Raw genomic sequence first — 23186 nt, 5'->3', positions numbered from 1 at the left:
GATGAACCTAAGAAATGGAAGAAAAGGAGGGAGGGAAGGAGGAAGGAAAGACATAACGTTGGAATTGTGGAGAAATACAAAAAGGTACCGTATTGTCAGCTTGCGAAAGGTATTTTAGAGACTATGGTCTCTGAGAATGGACTCTTCTCTTGGTATGGAATATTCAGATACTGATGTTTTATGGCTCGGTATCCATTCTAGGTTAGAGTTACTAAGGTTAATGAACAAGTGTTAATGTTCCGGGCTGTCATTCTAAAACTGTTTGTTTCCCACCAGTTTTGTTGCATGTGTACCTTGTGATTTTCCACTTTTGTGAAAATAAGACCTTTAAAAGGGAAAGACATTATCCCTCTAGGAACGCAGCTGAGTGGGTCCTTGTAGCTCAATGGCCTCATTAGCTCCCTACTTTAGAGGCTATTTCAGGACAATCCTATATAATAAAGAGGTAATATGAAAATTGACCATCGCACACTCACAAGATGGCTGCCTATGACCAGGCTGGCAGGGGTGTGTTAGTGAGGGGTGACCAAACAACTGAACAAGCAGGCTGCATGGGGCGACCAGGCCTGTGGGGGGGGAAGTGAGGGGCAACCAAATGACTGAATAAGCAGGCTATGTGAGGTGGCCAGGCCAGCAAGAGGGTTGTGAGGGGCAACCAGGCCAGCAGGGGGGGACAGTTGGGGACAATTAGGCTGGCAAGGGGGCAGTAAGGGCAATTAGGCCAGTGGGGGGGACAGTTGGGGGTGACCAGGCTGGCAAAGGGGGGTAATATTCGGAGCAATCATGCCGGCAGGGCAGGTGAGCGATTAGGAGCCAGTGGTCCAGGATTGTGAGAGGGATGTCCCGGATTGGAGAGGGTTCCGGCTGGGCTGAGGAAACCCCCCCTGCTTCATGCATAAATTTCATGCACTGGGCCTCTAGTGTTTAAATATAAATGGGAAAGACAGAGATGACAGCTAGGATTTTGAAAGCAAAAGAATTTGGAATTTTTTTTCAACCAAATACAGACACTTCAACTTCCGAATTAAAACCAATGTCACCCAGCCAGTGTGGCTCAGTGGTTGAGCATTGACCCATGAACCAGGAGGTCACAATTTGATTCCTGGTCAGGGCACATGCCTGGCTTTTGGGCTCGATCCCGAGTAGGAGGCGTGCAGGAGGCAGCCAATCAATGATTCTCTCTCATCATTATTGTTTCTATCACACTCTCTCCCTTCCTCTTTCCAGAATTAAAAAAGAAAAAAATAATAATAAAGAATCAATGTCACCTTGGAAAAAGTTTTTTCTGGGAAACGAGTTAAAAATGAGTTCCAGATGAGGACATAGTATATATATTTAAATGTTTAGTCATTTAAGAGCAAAAACTTCCATACACCCTTAATTGTGCTCCTTCCTTGACGTCACTGAGAGATGTGTCAGAGATATGAGCTCAGAAACCCAGCTTCAGTTTTCATTCTCTCTGTGCCATCCCAGAGAGGTGAAGACTTGCTTATTATCTGACAAACACCAGAGGGCAGTGACGCTAGTTATAAATAGTCTCTAACTTTAAGGGAAATTCCAGAAGGGAAGAGCCTGCCTTGTTCAAGAGCATTATCTGCCTCAGATGGAAGGGCTTCCTTCCTCCCGCCACGCCAATGGAAAATAAACATCGAGAAACGAAATCTCCTCTCCGAGCCTGATTTGCAGAAGTTCAGGCCAACACTGAACTAAGGCACAGCCAGATCCGCGTGGCGGCATTTCCTGTGATGATGGCATTTATTGTGATGACGACGGTGATGGCATCTAGGACACATCAGCGGTTTAACTGGTGCTTTTTCTTTGGGGACTAATTATGCATTAACTATTCCCATGCACCTGCTGTACTCACACAGCATTTTAGTATTAGTATATAATGTAATGCCCTTTAATGTATTTTTCCATATAGTCTTTGGGGGAGGGGAGGGGAGAGGATCACTATTTTTCTCTTAAACCAAGAGGAATTATTGTGCAAATCTGAATTTGACTATTCTGACAGTGAGAATGAAAAAGGAACTACAGTTTTGTTTTTGTTTTTTAAATATATTTCATTGATTCTCTACAGAGAGGAAGGGAGAGGGATAGAGAGCTAGAAACAATGAGAGAGAAACATCGATCAGCTGCCTCTTGCACCCCTCCCCCGCCCCCCACTGGGGATGTGCCCGCAACCAATGTACATGCCCTTGACCGGAATCGAATCCGGGACCCTTGAGTCTTCAGGCCGACGTTCTATCCACCGAGCCATACCGGTTTCGGCAGGAACTACAGTTTTGTACAGTGCCAGGGGCATCCTTTTTCTTTCTCCTTGGAGTTATGCTCCTCCCCTTATCCTGTCCATGGGGCGGGCAGTGAGGATGTCACAGCCCAGAGGCAATAAAAATGTGAAGGACCACCTCATCACATGGTTACCTGTTCTGCAGGTACTGACATCTCCTTTCCAAGTCAGGAAATTTTAGTCATTCCTTTATTCATCATTTACTCAGCAAATCCCTGTTGAAAGCCAGCTGCCTATGAGACATTATTAAAGGCAATAGGTATTGCCTTTAAAAATATGGGCAAGAATGGGGCTTACATTCTAGTGTCAGTACACAAATCAATAGCATTGCATGCTGTGAAGAAAATATAACAGAGTGGCCAAAACCGGTTTGGCTCAGTGGATAGAGTGTCAGCCTGTGGACTGAAAGGTCCCAGGTTCGATTCCGGTCAAGGGCATGTACCTTGGTTGCGGGCACATCCCCAGTAGGAGGTGTGCAGGAGGCAGCTGATCGATATTTCTCTCTCATCGATGTTTCTAACTCTAACTCTCTATCCCTTTCTCTTCCTCTGTAAAAAATCAATAAAATATATATTTTTTAAAAAAGAAAATATAACAGAGTGATGAGGCAGGTTGTTTTAGATGAGTGGTCAAGGAAAGTGTTTTTTCAAACAGCAACTTGAAAACTGAGAAGGAACTGGGCATGTAAAGGACTGAGGAAAGAGCTTTCTGAGCAAAGTGAACAAAACCCCGAGGTGGGAACAAGCCTGCTGTGTTCGAGAAGCTGCTGTAGCTGGAGAGGGGACAAAGGGGAGAGGGAGGAATGAGCTGGGCAAGGTCGCCAGGACCAGATTGTACAGAACCTGGGCGGCCTGAGTTTTATTCTGAGAGACACGAGGCCTCCAGAGGGTTCTGGTCAAAGGAGTACTGTGACCTGGTTGTCTTTTTAAAAGATGATCCAACCCTAACCGGTTTGGCTCAGTGGATAGAGCGTCGGCCTGTGTACTCAAGGGTCCCAGGTTCGATTCTAGTCAATGGCATGCACCTTGGTTGCAGATACATCCCCAGTAGGAGGTGTGCAGGAGGCAGCTGATTGATGTTTCTCTCTCTTCAATGTTTCTAAATCTCTATCCTTCTCCCTTCATCTCTGTAAAAAATCAAATATATATATATATATATATATATATATATATATATATATATATATATATAATTAAAGATGATCTATCCTGGCTGCTGGTGGAGTATGCATTTTAGGGCTAGGAGGACAAGACTGGAAGCTTGGAGGAGGGGTTTGTTTAGGAGATGCATTAGTCACTTGTTGCTGCATAACAAATCACCCCAACACCTAGTAACCAAAAGCGACAATCTACATTTATGGTGTTGGATAATGTCTGTGGGTCAGGAACTCAGGAGTGGCTTAGCTGGGTAGTTTTGGCTCAGAATTTCATGAAATCACTGTCTGGGCTATAAGTCATTTCTAAAGACTTGGCTGGGCCTGCCGAATCCACTTACAAGATGGCTCATTCCCAGCTGTGGGCAGGAGTCTCATTTTCTTGCCACAAGGACCTCTCCATAGGGCTACTTGAATGTCCTTATAGTGTGGCAGCTGGCTTTTCCCAGAGGAAGGGGTCCAGGAGAGAGACCTAGCCGTGGAAGTAGCACACTCTCACTTCCGCAATTTCCTTTTGGTTACCCAGGTCGGTCCTATTTATTGTGTCCGTGACTCTGAGGAGGTGATCATCTGGGAGGCTGGGTACCATAGCAGGTGTCCAGCTGGGAGGTAATGGGGGTCAGACAAGAGTGCCCCACAAAACTCATATCCATCTGGTAACCTGTCTGAATAGAGATTGTTCTCTGTCATTGGCAGTTTGGTGGCCCGCTCTCTGCCAATGAGTCCACAGAACCAAAAAATACTCCAATTACAGCCATTGTTAGACTCTGAAGCGTTTTAGCCACCATTTACTTAGCTTAATTAGGCAAATGTTCTGTGATTATGGCAAGCGACAGAAGGATACAAACTATGTGTTTCTCAATGATTTAAATAACATCCCAATCTCTTGAGCAGACCGGAGGAAAGATAAATACACTTCTATTACATTCGTATTTTAATAACACCTATTTTGTTCCTAAATTGCCTGCTGGTTTAGTTGCTGGAACAGGCTTAATTTGTCTCTCCCTCAGCCATGCTCAATAAACTGTCATTCTTATAGTCAGTTAATGGGAAGATGCCTGAAGGAGAAGTAAATCAGCACGTACCACCAGCCCCGGGACTCCTTCCCTCCTTCCGGCAGCTCAGTTCTGGAAGCAATCGCAGTAGAATTATTATCTGTCAGAGGCGAGAATTAATGCAAAAGAGCCGAGGTGAAAATTGCTCTATTTAATTAGGAGAGTTGTCAGTAGCTTTAAATTCGTTTCTCCGGGTCGTTATTTCTTGCCTTTCTTTTGTTTTAGACAAAATGAAAGAAACTAAAACTCAAATCATTGAGAGGCAGGCTTTAGGGGGGAAAAGTATCAGCTGCAGTTACTGTGGCTGGTTGACCTTAACATGGTGCAAAACTGGGTAACTCTGGTGGCAGAGACTGAACTGAATGCTGTTATTCAGTGGATTGTCATGTTTTAAGAAGAGTTCCACGTTTGGCCAAGTGGCATTTTTTCCCATCCCTGACTCAAACTTGAAGGAAAAAAATTTACTTCTTTTTTATCGATATTAAAGGTGTTTGTTGCAAGTTTGAAAAAAAAAATGGTTTTTACCGTTTAAATTCAGACTTTTAAAATTCTTTCCTACCCATGGATAACACAGCAGGCAGCATGTTTAAAAGAAATACATGAGCCCTAACCGGTTTGGCTCAGTGGATAGAGCATCAGCCTGCGGACTCAAGAGTCCCAGGTTCAATTCCGGTCAAGGGCATGTACCTTGGTTGCGGGCACATCCCCAGTAGGCAGTGTGCAGGAGGCAGCTGATGGATGTTTCTCTCTCATCGATGTTTCTAACTCTCCCTCTCCCTTCCTCTCTGTAAAAAAAAATTAATAAAATATATATTAAAAAGAAATACATGAGTAGCAGTGAGCCCTTGGCACAGAACCAGACCCTGTTGTTTCTGAGGTCATTTTGAGTCAAGTAACGTCTTCGGGCTGTTAGCATCACACATCAGTCCCCGCATGTCCCTGAGGCTCCCCTCTGGCCATGAAACCGATGTGTTTATTTGTGCTTCAGTGTCCGCCAGCGATGAAGAGGAAGGCGCGGTTCTGTTCGACAGCTCTGGCAAGGCGGCCGCCGATCCCTTCGACTCGTCTTCCGGATCCGTGCAGCTCACCGCAGTGAAGCCCACAGCCCTCCCCGTGGTGCAGCCCGCCCCGGACCGGAGCCAGGAGGCCGCAGCGCTCAACGGCGAGGTCAGCACCTGAGCACCCAGCATGGGCGAGAGCCAGGCGGCCAGGAGCACCACCTGGGAATGCCGGGCGGGGGCAGGCTGCGTCCAGGGTTATAGGGCTCCTTCGGTCATTTCCACCTCTGCGTGCACTATTCCTAATTCATTCATTAGTGGAATGAATTGAGGCACAAGTCACCCAAAACAAATTCGTTAGGTGATGTTTTCAGAGCATCTTTTTTACCTTCTGTCCCAATAATTCCATAAGGGACGTATGCACAGGTGACCTAGGGTGCCTCAGCCAGAAATCTGACACGAACGACCCAGGGTACTTAATTAGTAATTCCACCAAGCATAAATCACACAGGAGACAAATGTGCAATGCACGAATCACTCATGGTTTATTTACCAGAGTCCTGGTGGGTTCCAGAATCCTAGGCAGCCGCCCGGGGATCTGCACTGACAGACACACACACACACACACACACACACACACACACACACACACGGAGGTTCACAGAGGACTTTGCAGCTGCAGCTTGGCTTGAGTTGAGGCCTCTCACAATGGCTCACGGTCCGAGGCTCAGGGTTCGGGGCTCGCTGCTCCGCCAGAGCTTTGACGGGCGCAGGCAGGTGAAGTAGAGAGCGACCCTCTGTGGAGGAGCAGAAGGAGCGTCTCTGATCTCCTGTGGAGCTTGCTCTTTTTATGTGTCTTCAGTGCTCAGATGTGTCTTCAGTGTGTCTTATCGGCGGGTCCCAGGAGCTTTGCTATCTGGTCTTGCACATGAGGTACAGATCACTTTATTTCCTACACACAGACCACTCAAGGGTGCTTATCAGTTTGTTTCCATTCCATTCTATACTTTCAGATATCACACTTCAATCCCACACTTTAATACTTATTCAATATTATTGTTATCCTTATTACTATAACATCCTTCCTTCTAGAAAGTCTAGAGGGGGCTTTTTAAAAACGGTAGTAGATATATACATGCATATAAGTACAACCAATGGACACAAAACTCTGGGGAGGGAGGTTATGTATAGGGGGGGCAATGTTGAAATATGTACACAGATAATAATTTAATAAAAAAAATAAAAATGGTAGTTATGAAGAGAAACATCAGAAACTCCTCCCCATATACAGTCTTTCACCTTCCTTGATAACGCTAAACTGTTCATTATCGGTTGTGAAATGGTATTGGAAGGGATCACAGTTGGGTCTGGCTGGCTCGAAGGCCAGGACATGAAGCCTAGGATCACTTCTCCGGGAGTTGTGACCCTCTGCTGTGCAGGTTCAGGTGTGGACTTGAGACTCTCTCTCTCCCCAGGTGAACAAAGCCCTGAAGCAGAAGTCAGACATCGAACACTATCGGAACAAGCTGCGCCTCAAAGCCAAGAGGAAGGGGTATTATGATTTCCCTGCAGTGGAGACAAACAAGGCGCAGACGGAAAGGAAAAAGATGTATGAGAAATCGCAAAAGGAAATCGAGCATGTGTTGGATCCAGACCCAGAACTGTGTGCCCCATTCGCCGAGTCTAAAAACAGGTGCGGTCTGTAAGGGAATTGTTTGAAGGTCGCTGTGCTATTGGTGGGATGAGGATAGAGGGTGCCTTGGGCAATGCAGTCTTGGTCCCTTGATCTGTTAGCTTAGGACTGTCATCTTTGAAGGCCACTGAGCCGGGCCGTCCCCCTGTGTGAGCACGTGCTCCCTAATGAGTCTGGAAGAGAATAATATTGAAGCCACAAATACTTGGGCAAACAACCATAATTGTCCTTCTGCTTAATGATATTTTCAAACTTTAGCTGCTTCAGAGCTGGGTGAAGATATAATTATCACCTACCTGATTATGCAACTTCCAGATCAAGAGGCATGGTGTTTTTCATTTATTTTAGAGGCCCTTGCATAAGAAAAGCAAATTTCGTGCCTCACCTTTTCAATCAGCTGCAGTAAATATTTACCACATAGCTACTCGGAGCTCCGCGCTAGGTTCATCTCTTTAATTCATGGATTTGTTGATGTATTTGACATTTGTTGTCTCCCACTGTGTATTAGCCACCACGCAAGATGCTGAATACTGTCACAGTCATGTTGCTTTTTCTCACTCATGTATTCACTCATCCATTCAACTCATTCAACATTTTATGACAGACAAGACAGCCCAATGGCTGCTCTTAAGGTCCAAGTTGGGAGAGACCTCAAAAGTTTATTTCTCACAAGTGTGATGGGAGTTGAAATGTGAGGTGCTGTAACAGTCTATCAGGGGACCCGGCCTCCCAAGGGCAGGGTAGGCCCAGTAGTTTGAATGATCATCCTTCCAAGTTGTGTTGCCAGCTGAGCAGAGAGTGGTCTCACCTGCTGGGTAAAGGAATAGAGGTTCTAGCAAAGCTGTGCACGCCCATCTTTCTTCTTCTTCTCCCCACCCCTAAGCACTTCTTTAGAAACACTCTTTCATGATTTGAGACCATGGCTCCCAAATACACATTCTCCTTGGTGATGGCCCCTTGGCTTGAGAGCATGCCGATGCTCTAACCCACCCCCTAGCCTTGGCAGACACACTCTTCCTAGACTGTGTGGCGGCCATCTTGTGTCCAAATGGGGGCAGCTATCTTGTGTGTTGGAGTGATGGTCAATTTGCATATTACTCTTTTATTAGAGAGGATTGAGGCCTGCTTCAGGGGGTAGGGGCCAGCTGATTTGCCCTGAAGAGTGTCCCAGATCAGGGTGGGGGTTTTCTTGGGGCATGGGGCAACCTTGGCGAAGGGCCTGTGGTGGTTTGCAGGCCGGCCACGCCCCCCCCGCCCCCCTCTCCCCCGGGGCCAACCAAGTGAAGGACCTTGTGTCTGGGATTTATTTATCTCCTATAATTGAAACTTTGTAGCCTTGAGAGGAGCCAAGCATCCTGCTTGCTCTGTGGCCGCAGCCATTTTTGTTGGGATTTATTTATCTTCTATAATTGAAACTTTGTAGCCTTGATTGGAGGCCTAGGCTGGCCAGGGTGTGCGGAAAGCTTGGCTTCCTCCATCGCCAGGGGCAACTCAAGCAGGGCCTTTCCCTGCCCGCGTGGGTGTTTATTAAAAGCAGACATGACCATGTGACAGGCTTGGATGGAAAACACAAAATCAAGCTGGGAGGTGAGGCTAAAATTTTTTACTGGAATTGACAGAATTTGTTTTCAACAAAGAAATGAGGGATTGTTAACCCAGCGCTTCATTTAACATGCTTCTCATTAGGCTTGGTAGGGATGTGAAATCACACTGTGACAAGGGACACAATGCTGGTGTCACCGTGTTGATAACTGTAGAAAGAAGATACGGATTCTATGGGGAGGCTGGGGGCTTCTTTGGCATTTACTTTGCATGTTGAGACCTTTCAGTTCAGCATTCTTTTATAGACAGGGTGGGAAATTGTTTTTTTTTTGGATTTCCTGCTGACACTCAGAAAAGGAATCAAATCATGTGCAAATGAGAACTTAACTTGGAAGCTATTTGAGAAATTAACAAACTTTCTGTTGAAACTTAAAATTAAAAAAAAAAATTCAATTATAGTTGGCATTCCCTATTCTTTTAGTTTCAGATGTTCAGCCTAGTGACTAGACAGTTATTTATGTAACTTGTGAAGCGACCCCCCTGATCAGTCAATTACCCGTCTGGCGCCATCCATATTTATTCCGATATTATTGACTGTATTATCTATGCTGTACTTTACACCCTTGTAACAATTTCACAACTACCAATTTTTATTTCTTGACCCTTTCACCTTTTTCCACTCAATCCTCCACAATTGCTTCCATCTGGCAACCATCAGTTTGTTCTCTGTATCTATGAGTCTGTTTTGAGTGTTCGTTTATTTTGTTTTTTTAGACGCCACCTATAATTTAAATCATATGGAATTGTCTTTCTCTGTCTGACTTATTTCACTTAGCATCACACCCCTCTAGATCCATCCAGGCTAGAGGATATGCTATGGTAAGGTTTCATTCTTTTTATGTTGTGTAATATTCCATTTGTATATAGGTACCACCTTTTCTTTAGAACACAGTTTGGGAACTGCTTTCTTAAACGACAGAGGCCTTCCCTGACAGTCCTACCTAAAGCCGTCCCCCATCCTCATCACCGTCGGTCCTAAAAATCCAAACTAAATTTATCATTCTCTACCCACCTATATTTTCAGAGTTAAACAAAACAAAACAAAAAAAACCTTACTTCTCAAGTTTGCAACTTTCCAAATTTGTTGACTTTTAACGACTATAGCAAAATAACAACAAGAAATTAATTCACCTCTTGGAACTATATTTGGTTAAAATAAGTAACCTGTCTGCCCAGGAGCCTCGTTGTTTCTGAGCAGTTGCTTGCACCCTGTGCACACTGACGGTCTGCTCGGTGGTGGTCCATACTGAACAGCACAGCCTGGAAGCTGTGGCCCCTGAAGGCGGCTGGCGTGCACTCCGGCGTCTCAGCTCTCACCCACACTCAGGGTTCTTGAAAGGGCTTCCACCATCTCACGTTGTATTTCTGATGCTTCCAAAATAACCCACTTTACTAATCCTAGGGTTTTATTCCCAACCACCCTTATTAGTAAATCTTTTCTAAATGGGCTAATTGGCAATCTCAGGGCAGCTGTGACATCTACTTAAAAAAAAAGAAAAGAGAAAAAGGTCTGTAAGTAGGCCAAGGAAGAGCGTTCCGTGGGGTCTCTCTTAAATCACGCAGGACGGATTCTGTTTTACAAAGCTGTGCTCCATTCCTAAAGGCAGCCTCTCACTGCAGACAACTCTAGGGCACGTTGTTATTATGGCCGGCTCGACACTCTTACGTTTGTCAGGATTCTTTCGGTTGCAAGGGATGAAAATCCAGCACAAACGGGCTAAATAAAAGGGAATTTATTATTGAACATAATTGAAAGGTCAAGGCTTCCGGTGTGGCCAGGTCCCAGGGATCATGCAATGTCTCCCATACTTACCTTGCTCTCTCTTCACTCTTTGCTGGCTCCTTCTCAGGCAGAATCTTCCTCTTAGCGGCAGCAGCACCGCTAGGCTTATATTCTGTCTTCTTAGGAACCTCAATGCCAAGAGAATGCCTGTTTCCTGGGTGCTCTAGCCAAAGTCCTGGGATTCAGTGTCCTCGGACCAACTCCCTCTGACCAATTACTGTGGCCACAGGGTTGCGATGCTGTGATTGTACAGCCTGATTCTCATGCCAATCCCCGGAGTAAGTGAATGCCACAGAGAACAGCATATGCGTGCCAGGCAAGCAGAGAGCACAGGTGTAATCTCTCTAAATAGGTGTAAACCCTCGTGGTGGGGGCATAGGTCTATTGGTGTCTGTTTCATTCCCTGGGCTAATTGCAGGGTCGTGTTTTGCTTTGGGAGTCCTATCTCTGTTCTATATTAACAGGGTGTGACTGCCATACTTTGACATTTGGGGAGCGGGGGGAGGGGGGGGGGAAGGGGGTTATGATCTTGAAAAGGCTTGTATATGTGCCAGATTTCTGGTTTCCCACAAAGCCACTGAGAACAAATAAAGCAACTGTTTTACCTTCAACCCATGAATAGATAGCATATTAGAATCAAGACATGAAATAGGCCGAAACTGGTTTGGCTCAGTGGATAGAGCGTCGGCCTGTGGACTGAAGGGTCCCAGGGTTAGATTCCAGTCAAGGGCATGTACCTTGGTTGTGAGCACATCCCCAGTAGAGGGTGTGCAAGAGGCAGCTGATCGATGATTCTCTCTCATCGATGTTTCTAACTCTCTATCCCTCTCCCTTCCTCTCTGTAAAAAAATCAATTAAAAATATATTAAAAAAAAAAAAAAAGACATGAATAGACATGGTCTCTGGGGAGTTCTCTCAAGTTAGATGCTCTGAAATGCAAGTTATTAACAGGGGGAAACCTGTTGTTTGAGAAGGAAGTTGGTGATTTTGTCACTCAAAGGTTCACATGAAAGTCGCCTGTCCCCACTGGGCCTCACTCCCAACTTGTGTGACTTTCTGTGGAAAAAGCAATGCAAAGCCACAGCCCACATTCGAGGCTGTTGTTTTCCTCCTCTTCAAAAAGTTCCTCTAACGACAAGTGCAAACAGGGCAGTGGTGGCAAACGTCGGCGTTTCCAAGGGAGAGCCGAGGGGGGCCTCTGAACGGGCTGCCCCTGGGACTGATGTGCTTGGTGCCCAGGTGGGCGTGTGGCTGCCTGTAGGTCACCTCTCCTGGAGGCCTTCCCTGACCATCCTGTCTAAGGCCGGCCCCCATCCTCATCACCCCAGTCACATCCCCTTGTTGTTTCTCTGAACATTGTTATAAGGCTATTATTGCCAACAATACTATACCTTATCATTGATTAAACACACACACATGAATATCACATATATAGGGTGTCCCCAAAAAATGTATACATACTAGTACACTGAATAATTATGAAGGCAGTGTTTATTAAAATGTGCTCAAAATTGAGCTATCAGCTATTGAAGTGCGTGTCCCATTTTTGAAGTCTAGGTGAACAGGTTATTTGTGTGTGTGTTTATTTTGGCTTTTAAAAGTTTTCTCAATTACAGTTTATTCAATATCATTTTGCGTTAGTTTCAGGTAGACAGCATAGTGTTTAGACAATCATATGCTTTATAAGGGTTCCCCCTGATATTTCCAGCACCTAGCTGCTACCTTACATAATTATTACAACATGATTGACTGTGTTCCCTAAGCAATACATTACATCCCACAACTGTTTTTGCTGTGCTTCTCATCTCCTTGTTGTTCTTACACAAGGTGCTTACCCTGTTTAGAGAGCACGTGCCATTCTGAAATTATCATGTGGTTAATCTGTCTCACTCACTAGAATGTAACTCTGTCCTTTTAAAATATATATATATATATTTTATTGATTTTTACAGAGAGGAAGGGAGAAGGATAGAGAGTTAGAAACATTGGTCAGCTGCCTCCTGCACACACACCCCCTCCCCTGGGGATGTGCCCACAACAAGGTATGTGCCCGTGACTAGAATCAAACCTGGGACTCTTCAGTCCACAGGTGGACACTATCCACTGTATCAAACCGGCTAGGGCTGTAAGCTCTGTCTTGCTCACTGTGGATCTCCATCATCTTTCATGGTGACGGGAACATAGTAGGTACTCGGTAAATGTTAGATATGGGTGGATGGATGGACCAATGGATGGAGGAGCCCCAAATCGCCTCTAGTTTATAACTCCTTAGGCCAGAGGGGAAACCACGGTGGTGAAGGTAGAAAAGAAAGCCTACCCAAGTGGCAGTATTAAGCACCCCATTAGCCTCAGGGTTTATTAACACATCATGGAACCCTGCCTGCAGAATCAGAAAGATTAATAGGAACAGGAGGCTGCTGAGTCAACAGTCAACAGAAGCAGGTTTGTTCTTCCAGTGTTAGCTCTTTTAAAGGGTCCTGGGAAAGCCTCCGGCCTGGCCATCAGCAGGATTTTAGATGAGGCTGCAGTGTTGCGATGGATTGTAGTTACCAGATGAAAGAGCATTGACAACTCAGCCACATGGTTATAGCATCTGGAATTTTAAAAAAAATAAAAAAATCTTTATTCCACTATTTCTATGGCCCCTGGGGGCTGGGGAGCCAATACCATCAATTCTGAGATTTGTGAGGCGAATCCAACCAAACCCTTCATTGGTTGCCCGTATTTTGGATCAGTGGAGAATTCCATCTGTCAGGGCATTTGCTGCATCATAACAGTTGTTGGATTCTCTACAGGCAACAGACGAAGAACTCTGTCTACCGAAGCCGGCAGTCTCTGAACAGCCCAAGTCCGGGGGAGACCGAGATGGACCTTCTGGTGACGCGGGAGCGGCCCCGGCGTGGGATTCGTAACAGCGGCTACGATGTGAGTCTCGCTCGGGTCACGCTTTCTTCTCCCTGGCAGCAAAAGGCATAGAGTATCCCACAGGCTTCGGTATAGTGTATGGCTGTGGAATTTAAAAAGGCAGCAAAATATGTTCTGTTTATTTCCCATTACCTGTTTGCAAAGTAAGGCTATTTGGAATTGCCAGAGTCAGAAAGGATGGTCTCGATTTCCAAGTGCAGTCATTTAGAAACAGTCTAGTTATTGGCCTTGAACGCAGAGATTCTAAACTCTGTTCTTGGAAACTCAGTCAGAACCATGGCCATGGGTTAGAACTCATTTGAGTACAGGCTGCTCTTAATCCATAGCAATGCTGAGGAGTTGGGTTGGTGGGTTGTATAACTTCTCAGTTTGCCATGGACACGGTGAGGTGCCAACAGAGAGAGTTGGTGATTTCATGTGATGAAGTATAATGCGATGTGCAGTGATATCTCCAAACCGAAAAAATCCTGCTAATAATCCCATGAGACTTCCCCAGGTGATCAGTTATGGTTTGGTGCTTCCTGTCACATGTCACCGCGGCCCGTTGAGTTGCGCTCACAGGAACAGTACCCTGCTGAGATGTTCAGGAAGCTCCATCCAGCCCTGGAATTCCAAATGGTCTTGAATATACTCGTAGGTCTTATGAAAAGTGTTTCTTCCGCATTCTCCTGAAGTGTTTCTCTTACTACAAATAAAAAGTTTTCTGTAACCGAGCTAGGATCGAAATATGTCTGGATAAAGCTTTGTCATAATTTGTGAGGTTGTCATTTGAAAAATGACACTTAATTTCTTAAATATACCATACTAATTTAATGGCAAGAATATTTCCCCTCAGGATTGGTCATTGTTTTCTACAGTAGCTAAAAAATTAGTTTTTTTAATGATCCCATTAAAATCAGAGGTAGCCTACCTAATTAGAATTTCTAAATACCTTCCTTATATTTAAACTCGATATTTGTGTTGGTGGTGCTATCCTTCTCTCTTGTTTCTTTTTCCTTTTTTAATATAAGACAGTCGGATAGTTTCGATTTTTAAAGTTCTAGACGCTCTGGGCAAATCATTTTTCCCCCTCCAGATTAAAGTATTCAACTTTGAATTTTTCTCCCCATAAAAGGATTTCTTGTACCAAACTCGGTCCTCAATTGAATAGTCAGCCTGTGGCTGAATATTGGGCATTGGGCTTTTCCTGTTACTCTCTCCCTACCAATAGCGCCCGTTCTTTCAGGCTGCTTGTATTTGGGGGAGCTTTTTCTTCTGCGAGGGCATCGCTGAGGTATGACGGGATTCTTACGTTATCTCAAGATTAGTATTTATAGGTTTATTGTGAGATTCCAGGCACATACATTTTACTATCTGAGGAAATAGGCCAGAGGTTTCCGGGTTTTGAAAAGAGAACCTTTGCAGATTTTTTTAAACCACTGTGCCATGCGTGAGAGGACTCACTTTTGGAGTGCTTTGGGAATGTCGTGTTAGTAAATTACCTGGGAGGAGAGAGATGATTTTTAAAAGGAGGCTGTCACCCCTCACAAACATGTATAAATATTCCAAACGTAGATGACAGTAGGAAGACACTAATAGACTTTTTTTAAAAAAATATCCATTTCTTTGAAGTGTGCAATGATCTTGGAAATAATAAGCGAGCACATTTCCTTAAGAGAAACTGATCATCTAGGGAACACTTTTTAAGACTATGGACTGTTGACTATGAGAGAGAAATTGCTTCTTAAGTCTTCTTCTGTGTTTTTGATTCTAATCATATGAAAAGTGGCTATCATTTACTGACTGCACCTGGAGCCCAGCCCCTATTCCAGTCTTTCCCTGCGTATTGTCTAATTGAATTTGTGAAGTCACCTAATTACTCTCATTATGCCCATTGTCCAGATGGGAAAACCAAGGCACAGGGCAGTCACCTAATTTGTCTGCCCACCTCCAGAGCCCATTTCCTTAATCACCATGCCATATGACTTCTATCTACACCCACCCTACTAAACATCTGTCCTCACCTAACATAATACTAGAAGATATTCTATATTTCTTAATCTCTCGAATCGGCTCACGAGAATTCTTGCATGGATAATTCACATAAGAAAAAAAAAAAGGACCAGCAGATAAAGTAGAAAAGGAGAAGAGTCATCGTTTTAAACAATGCACTCATTTTCTGAGCTCTGGGTTTTCCAAAGAAGTCAAGGCACTCCTGGCAGAAGAGTCCATTCGCCCAGCAGTGAGCAGCTCATTCCGCTGGAAGCATGGCAGTCTTTCTGCTGGGGCTGGGGAACTTGAAGCCGGGCCAGAATTTCCAGCCATTTCTGCCAGATTAGGAAGCACCAGGGGACCTGCTCCTTGGCATGGCAGGAACAAAAGCTCTGGGAGATTGGTTTAATTGTGAATGTCCCCAAAGTTGACTCCGTTAGAGTCCCAACAGAAAAGCCTCATGTAAAAAGCAAATAAGCAAACAAATACATGCTCCACAGGCACATCTTAGCCCCAGGACTGAGGAGGCCTGGACTGTTCCAGGTTTTCCCATAGGCCCCCCTTCCGGCCTGCGCAGGAGAGGGAATTAGTGTGTGTGTGTGTGTGTGTGTGTGTTAATTTATTTTTATTTTTTATTTTTTTAAATTTCTTTTTTTTAAAATATATTTTATTGATTTTTTACAGAGAGGAAGGGAGAGAAATAGAGAGCTAGAAACGTCAATGAGAGAGAAACATCGACCAGCTGCCTCTTGCACACCCCCTACTGGGGATGTGCCCGCAACCGGAATCGAACCTGGGACCTTTCAGTCCGCAGACTGATGCTCTACCACTGAGCCAAACCGGTTTGGGCTATTTTTTTAAATTTCTTTATTGATTAAGGTATCACATATTTGTCCTCACCTTCCCCATTCCCATCCCAAACCCCTCCCCCCCGCATGTCCCCACCCCCGTTTTCCATGACCAGTGTGTTTTGCAAGAATTCTCAAACCCTTAGTCACGCTAACAACGAAGGGATGGAACACACTGTGACTCATTTGGGTAGTAATTTTCTAGAAGGAAACACCCCCTTTAGAAGAATGAGTGATTTTAGAAAGTTGTCCAAAACTGATCACTCCTAGATGGCCAGACCATATCATCAAATTAAATGTTGGCATTGAAATGAATTCCTCCCAGCACATGGGTGCAAGAGATCATGTCAGCCTAATATTTAAAAGCAAAAGAGAAATCTGTGTTTCAAAATATTTTTAAATATTTTTTTCCAAATGAAAGTCATAGAAAACAATGAAGCAGCGAGGAAAAGAAAATGGCCCAAATGTGAATTCTGGAGAAGAATTAAATCCCAAGTGATTCCCCCACCCCCCCAACCCCCAGCTGTCCGCCGAATTAATAACCTCTGCCTGTGGCTGATGAATCAAACTTTGCTTCCAAAATGCAAGTAATAATTCGATCGTTCCCCAGAAATAAAAATCAACCTGGATCTGTGTTTGGAGTTTAAAAATCTATGACAGGAATGGGGTCAGCTCTGTGCCTTGGCTGTGAAGGAGACCAGACGGGTTGTCTGAATTACAGCTTTGCTAAATGAACGCAACACAAGAGACCTTTGTAAGCTACTGCCCTCGGGTCTCTCCGGGCACCTTGTCCGAGGCCCCACGCCCCAGAGGCACTCAGAGGGCATTCGGGGCAGAATGGTGGCCTCGGACCCTGAAACGTGGGCAGTGGGAGGAGAGCATGAGGAAGGGTGATGGGTTCATCGATGCACCTCAAGGGAGATCGAAGGCTCTGCCCCGGCAACCAGTCACCGGTTCTCATTCCAGAGGCGTTCTTTCCGGGAAAGGGTGTGAGAGGTTCGGGAACACCAGCTGCTTTTCCGTATAGAAAGTTCATGGTAGTCATCACAGAAAGGGGTGCTACGCCAGAGAAGGGTCAGCTGCAGAAATCACAAAGCCATTTAAATAGACAAAACATGACTATGAAGAACTGGGCGCTCCTCAAGTCATCGGAGGGCTGGAGCAATGTTCCAGAACATTCCTGAGGAGGGGCCGCTGCCCCTGCCCGAAGCAGGAAGATGGAAAAGTGGCTGCCCTGGATCTGGCGAGGAGCAGAAAGATGGGCGCTGCCTCAGGCCCTCAGCCCGAACTGCACAGAGTGCACGTCATTACCAGACGCTCATGGAGGGCCTGGGGTGCTTGCAGCTTCACCGTCAGCCTCCGCACTGCAGAGTGCACCTGCAGAGGTCCCAGCTGCTGTCCGCTGTCCCCGGCTGGACACCCTGGAGAGGGAGATGGGAGCCGGATTGGGAAGCAGTCGGGGGAATCAGTGGAGGAAAGCAAAGCAAAGAGGAAGGTGGGATCACCGCTCAGCACGCAGGCCCCAGCCGCCTGCAGGAGGCCGGGTGATGGGCTGACAATGCAGCCGGTTTCCCTTTGATCCAGGTGAGCAGTGGTTACTGGAAGGAGGCCAAGGAATCGGAACAATTGCAAGGGGATGAAATATGATTTGAATCCTCCCTCCCTCTGCCCTCCTCCCCCCCCCCCCCCATCTGCAATAGCCTATAGCAAGTCTGGGGCCTTCTGGATACAGTTGTAAATCCCATTATTAACAGGACTCTCTCCTGCTCACCCACTCCCAGCCTCTTGCCGTTTTGGCGTGACGGTCGGAAGCCAGGGCACAGCACGCGAATGTCCTGGCAGCTCGTGGTGTTCCCAGGACAAAGTACAATCAACGTCTAGTCTCACTGAGAGGCAGATGGTTGGGTTTGGAGGCTTCGTCCTTCGCCTCCGCCTGCTGCTGCCCTAAGAACTAGGTGCTCTGGTGTGGACCCCCCCCCACCACCGTCACCCCCTCAGCATCCCACCCGGAACCGTGTTACGTGTGTCTCCCCCATCTCAGCCTTCTCTTTCTTTATCCCGCCTCTGCCAGCTGGCTTCAGCTGTTAATAGCTCTGGCTTAATCTGTTATCTTAATTTACAGTACGTTGCGTTTTAGCAGAGGCTTTTCATCCAAAGGAAATGCATGACCGTCTGAAATGAGGGTCCCTCCTGGAGCCGGAGGCAGAGGGGAGGGGTTTGGTGGTATCTCTCCTGGCCGGTGGCTGCCCAGAAAGATACTTGTTAACCCCACAAAGGAGGAGGCCCCTTGGCAAATGGGGGGAGAGGGGGGAGAAGAGGCAGGTTTAGGAGGGAGCAGGCCAGGATTCAGGATGGCCTTCCTCGTGGCCTCGCTCAGAGCCAGGCCTCCCCTGCAGGCCCGGGACCTCCCTCAGCCCGGGCAGCTTCCCACTGGGCAGGCAGCTTCCGTTCTGTCGTGAGCGCACAGTGCCATCTGCCTGCTCTTTCTCTGATTCCCTCGGATCTGGATGGATGCCCCCTGCTCCTACTCTTTACAGGTCTCTCCCCAACCCCCCATCCCAGCCCCCCCAGCCCCGCCTCTTGACCAGTGTGGCCGCTTATTGCAGGCCAGGGTCCCAGCATGCTCGTGGTATGGATACCTGTGGGAGAAGGGAAGGAAGCAGGATTGGGCGGAGTTCAAAGCTGGGCTAGGCACAGATACCACAGGGTCTCAGCTCACCCCCGGGGAGCTCGGGAGCTCGCACGGACCTGCAGGGTTGTCCTGAGTAACAAGGTCAGTTCCCAGCGGATAGCTGAGCAGCTGGCCGGGTGCCCGGAGCGGGGGAGGGCGCTCTCCGGTCCTGAGCAGCACCACGGCGTCCTCTCGGCACTGGTCCCCCAACCCTGGTTCTCCTTGGCCCACCTGTGGCCTCCAAACCCCTACAGGAGCCAGAGGCCAGCAGGCAAGTGAGCACCCGCCTTGGGAACTGCTGCCCCTTTCCTTTCCCCCAGCAAACATGTATTGAGTGCAGCGGAATTATCGCATCATACCTGCGATGAACATGGGAGCATTCAACAGCATAGGCCCCGAAAGACAGAGGAAACAGGTCATGTAAATATTGCAAAAAAGAAAACCACACAAAAACGTTGGTGTATAGTCTGTTCATATTGTATATTTACAGTTATTGGTGTTTGCATATTTCTTTATAAAGTTGTATACCTGAGCCATGTGTGGGTGCTGTGTGGCCCACTTAAGGATTTTCAAAGGTTTTACTGTGCGTGATATTTACCTCTCCACTGGCATTAGTGTCCGGGCCCCACATGTACTACCTGTGGGAGGCTCTATGGAGAAGAGAAAGATGGATTAACTCTAGTGCTTGTCCAAGGACTGACAGGTACACACACACACACACACACACACACTCTGCTGTGGCAGTGACCTTAGGTCAGGGAGCCCTTTTGAAGGTTTGAGCCTGTCTGTCCCACAGCCTCCACCGGTTCCAGTCCCCAGTACTCACCTGCTGCATCCGCCAAATAACTACCAGAGGAATTCAAAACCAAACACCCTTGTTTAGCTCCCACAGCTCCGGGGAATAGACTCAAACTCTCAGCTTCCAGCTCAGGACTCACCCTCTGGCTGCCCCGGGTCTGCCCTTCTAACTGACGCTTGCTCCAGCCCCATGTGCCCAGCCCCACGTGCCCTTCCCAGATTCGTCATGTGGTACCCTGTGTGTGTGTGTGTGTGTGTGTGTGTGTGTGTCTTTGCACATGCTCCTCCCTCTGCTCTGAACATTCCTTCCAACCTGCTCCGTGCAGGACGAGGTTTCTCAGCCTCGGCCCTGTTGACATTTGGGGCTGGGTGATGCTTTGTCTGGAGGGCTGTTCTGTGCATCAGGATGGTTAGCAGCCTCCCTGGCTTCTGCCCGCTAGATGTCTGTAGCGCCTCCCCATGGTGAGAACCCAACCTGTGTTCAGACCTTACCAGATGGGCCCTGGGGCAAACCCCTTTCCCAGGGGAGACCCGCCTGTCCAGGCACTGCTTTCGGAACTCGGTTGAACATTATCTCCCCCAGAATCTTTTCCGGCACCTTATCGCCAGGGGTCTCATGTAGATGCCTGTCCTCGGTGTTCCCGTTGCACCCGGGACTCCTGCCAATCAGAGCTCTTACTCCCGGCCTTCCAGCCGGGAAGCAGGTTTATGTACATCGTTCCCCATCGGACTCCTCAAGGACAGGAATCATGTTTTATTCATGCTGGGAACCTCAGCACCCGGAATGGGAGCTGGCACATAGGAGATGCAGCGTCTCTCTTTGCTGAGCAAATGAACAAACAAGTGTGTCGACCTGAAGAGGTGACTCCTGAGCCGAGACCTGAAACATCGGGGGCAGATTTATCACTTTGAACTATGTGAACATTGGCTTTGAGTGTAAGGTGACCAGACGTCCCACTTTTGGCGGGACGGTCCCGATTTTTAACCATTTGTCCCGCGTCCCACGGCGTTTTAAAAACGTCACGATTTTTGGAAAGATTCCCAGGACGCGGGACAAATGGTTAGAAATCGGGACGTCGGGTCACCTTATTTGACTGGCCTGTGAAGAGGATAGATAAAGGGATGTTACTGCTGTCTAAAGTTAAGTCTAACAGGTGCTTATCAGTGGGGACGCTTTGGCGAAAAGAACAGAAAGCACGAGGAGGGGCACAGGATGGAGATGATTTGCATCGCGAACGGACGCGTGTTGGACCGCAGGAGTCAGTCCCCATGGAGATTATCTTTGATGACAGATTTCCTCTGGGGAATAACAGTCTGTGGTTTTGTTTTTCAAAACTCTGCTTCGGCAAGATGTGAAAAAAGGAAGAGGCTACGGAAACTCGTCTGATCCCAGATATGATGGTGGAAGAGGGTCCCCAGGAATACCTCCCAGAAAAATGGGTCAAATTAATCACCTGCGTTGCCCCCCCGTCCGCCTCCAATGGCTGACGGAGGAGGAAAGTGAATGTCTGCTCTCAGAAGCAGACACCGGGACATGCACCTTCATGGCAGAAGGAAGCCATCAAGCAGTGGAGGGCTGACCAGGCTGGACAAGTAGGTGAACATGTGTGTCTAAACAGGAAGTACTCTGCGTCCTCACAGACGAATGAGGCTGAGTTGGGAATTTCCTTGCGGGGATCTGGCATGGCTGGCATGCAATTCTATACATGCACATGTTTGTCTCATTATCTTCTTGTATAGTTTATTGAAAGCACTAATATAGTTTAATAAGCAAATACTTTTAGGTTACATAATTGACTGCTCATCTTTATATCATTAAAACTCCGAATTTGAAGACAATTGAAAGGCTATGCATTTAGTACTGCTGGTGTCCTTTTTCAACTTCTGAAAGTGTTCATTGTTAATTTGTTCTCATTTATAAATAAATCACATTATATTAAAAAACAAACAAACAGAAAACAGAAAGCTCACCCAACTCAAACTATCCTAAGTTGTTAAGGGAAGTGTTGGGTACCGTGGCTCCGGGCATGGTGTGGTGGGGGCTCCGGTCCATGTCTCTGCCTCCGGCAGCACTGTCCTCTGCACGCTTGACTTTATCTGCGAGTTGGTTCTCTCTGGGGGGAATGGCTGCACAGCCTCGGGCCTCACATCTACATACGGCTTTGGCCAACGCAAGAAGAGAATTTCTCTTCGCAAATGTGAACAAGGCATATGGGTTTTACACTAACTGAGCATATCAATAACCCCAGCAGTGAGGGTAAGGGGAGGAGGAGGCTTACACGGATTGATTTAACTCAGTCAGACCTCACCAATGGAGCTGCGCCACCTTAGACCCTCCGAGACACAAGGAGAAGAGTGGATGGATGCGGAGGCCATCCACAGCGCCCCGTACCTGAAGAAGATTGGTGGTTGGGCTTTTTAAGGGGCAAAACCACATGACCCTCCCTGTCGGTCCTCCCTCCATTTCAGCCTCTCATCTTGGGCCGACCCTCCCTCCGTAAAGGGGAGGGTCAGCGTGGTGATGATCCAATGGCCACTATTCCCAGGGGCTCGGGAAGCCCTGGTGGAAGGTAGAGATTGTGTTTCAGAGGCAGATAGGATGACAAAGAGGGATTCTGTGAGCCTGTGGGTTTTTCAGAAGGAGAACAAGCAGGTGTGAGTTGGCGGAGGGAGAGGCTGTGTGGTTATGGAGCGGTGTTGACTGTCCAGATGGACCCTCTGTCTCCAGCCACTGGCGTGCCCACTCAGCTCAGAGGAGAAAACAAAGGTGGTGACGCACCTCAAAGCCAAGAAGCAAAATGCCTTCCCATGAGAGAGGCCACTCTTTTGTGTTTACTTGCAGGGTGATTCCTCCTTAAAAGGTATTTTTGATTACTTGACAATGGCTCATAGATTATTCTCAGAATTGCTGTGAACAGTTATGCTCAGGGCTCTTGAGCTGGGCTGCGTCCAAGTTCCAGCTCGGTGTAGCGGCGTGAATTCGGGCTCGTTCCTCCACCTTCTGCGCTGTGCTTTCCCATCTATAAAGTGGAGATACCAACGGTGCCTGCTTATAGGGTCCTCGTGAGAATTAAATGAGCTGTCGCCACGCCGGCTAACAGAATCCATGGAGAAGGGAGAGGGATATGCTGTTTTCTGTTCCTTTTCCATTCTAACACTTTAGACATCTCAGAACAAATATGAATTTTGTCACACGCCAAAGAGAGGATTGTATTTTCCAAGTGGCGCCTTTCTCCAGCATGGTGGGACTACAGAAGGGCTCTGTAAAGGGTGCCAAGACCTTCTCCCCAGTGCCCCCACACTGGCCGCACTTCCAGAGGGGATTGCTGAGGTCACGCAGGGCAGCCAGCCATTGTATCGTAAGTTAAACGGGCTGTTGTGACTCGCTCAGTAGTTGTG

General features: G+C 47.0%; 1 protein-coding gene across 5 annotated transcripts in view; it reads left to right on the top strand.

Annotated features, from left to right (window-relative positions):
• KIAA1549L (KIAA1549 like) overlaps positions 1–23186 on the top strand; it is a 190293-nt gene that overhangs the window by 150735 nt on the left and 16372 nt on the right. For all 5 annotated transcript variants that reach the window (XM_084894514.1, XM_084894513.1, XM_084894517.1 and 2 more), the window contains 3 exons: positions 5487–5665; positions 6972–7189; positions 13370–13499. In XM_084894514.1, coding sequence (XP_084750640.1) covers positions 5487–5665; positions 6972–7189; positions 13370–13499 — 527 coding nt within the window. The remainder of the gene's footprint in view (positions 1–5486; positions 5666–6971; positions 7190–13369; positions 13500–23186) is intronic.

The sequence above is a fragment of the Pipistrellus hanaki genome (genome assembly GCF_964339955.1).
Source record: "Pipistrellus hanaki genome assembly, chromosome: 9".
In the NCBI taxonomy this organism is placed as follows: domain Eukaryota; kingdom Metazoa; phylum Chordata; class Mammalia; order Chiroptera; family Vespertilionidae; genus Pipistrellus; species Pipistrellus hanaki.
The sequence above is the reverse complement of the archived record's forward strand: the minus strand, read 5'-3'. Positions and strand labels throughout refer to the sequence as shown.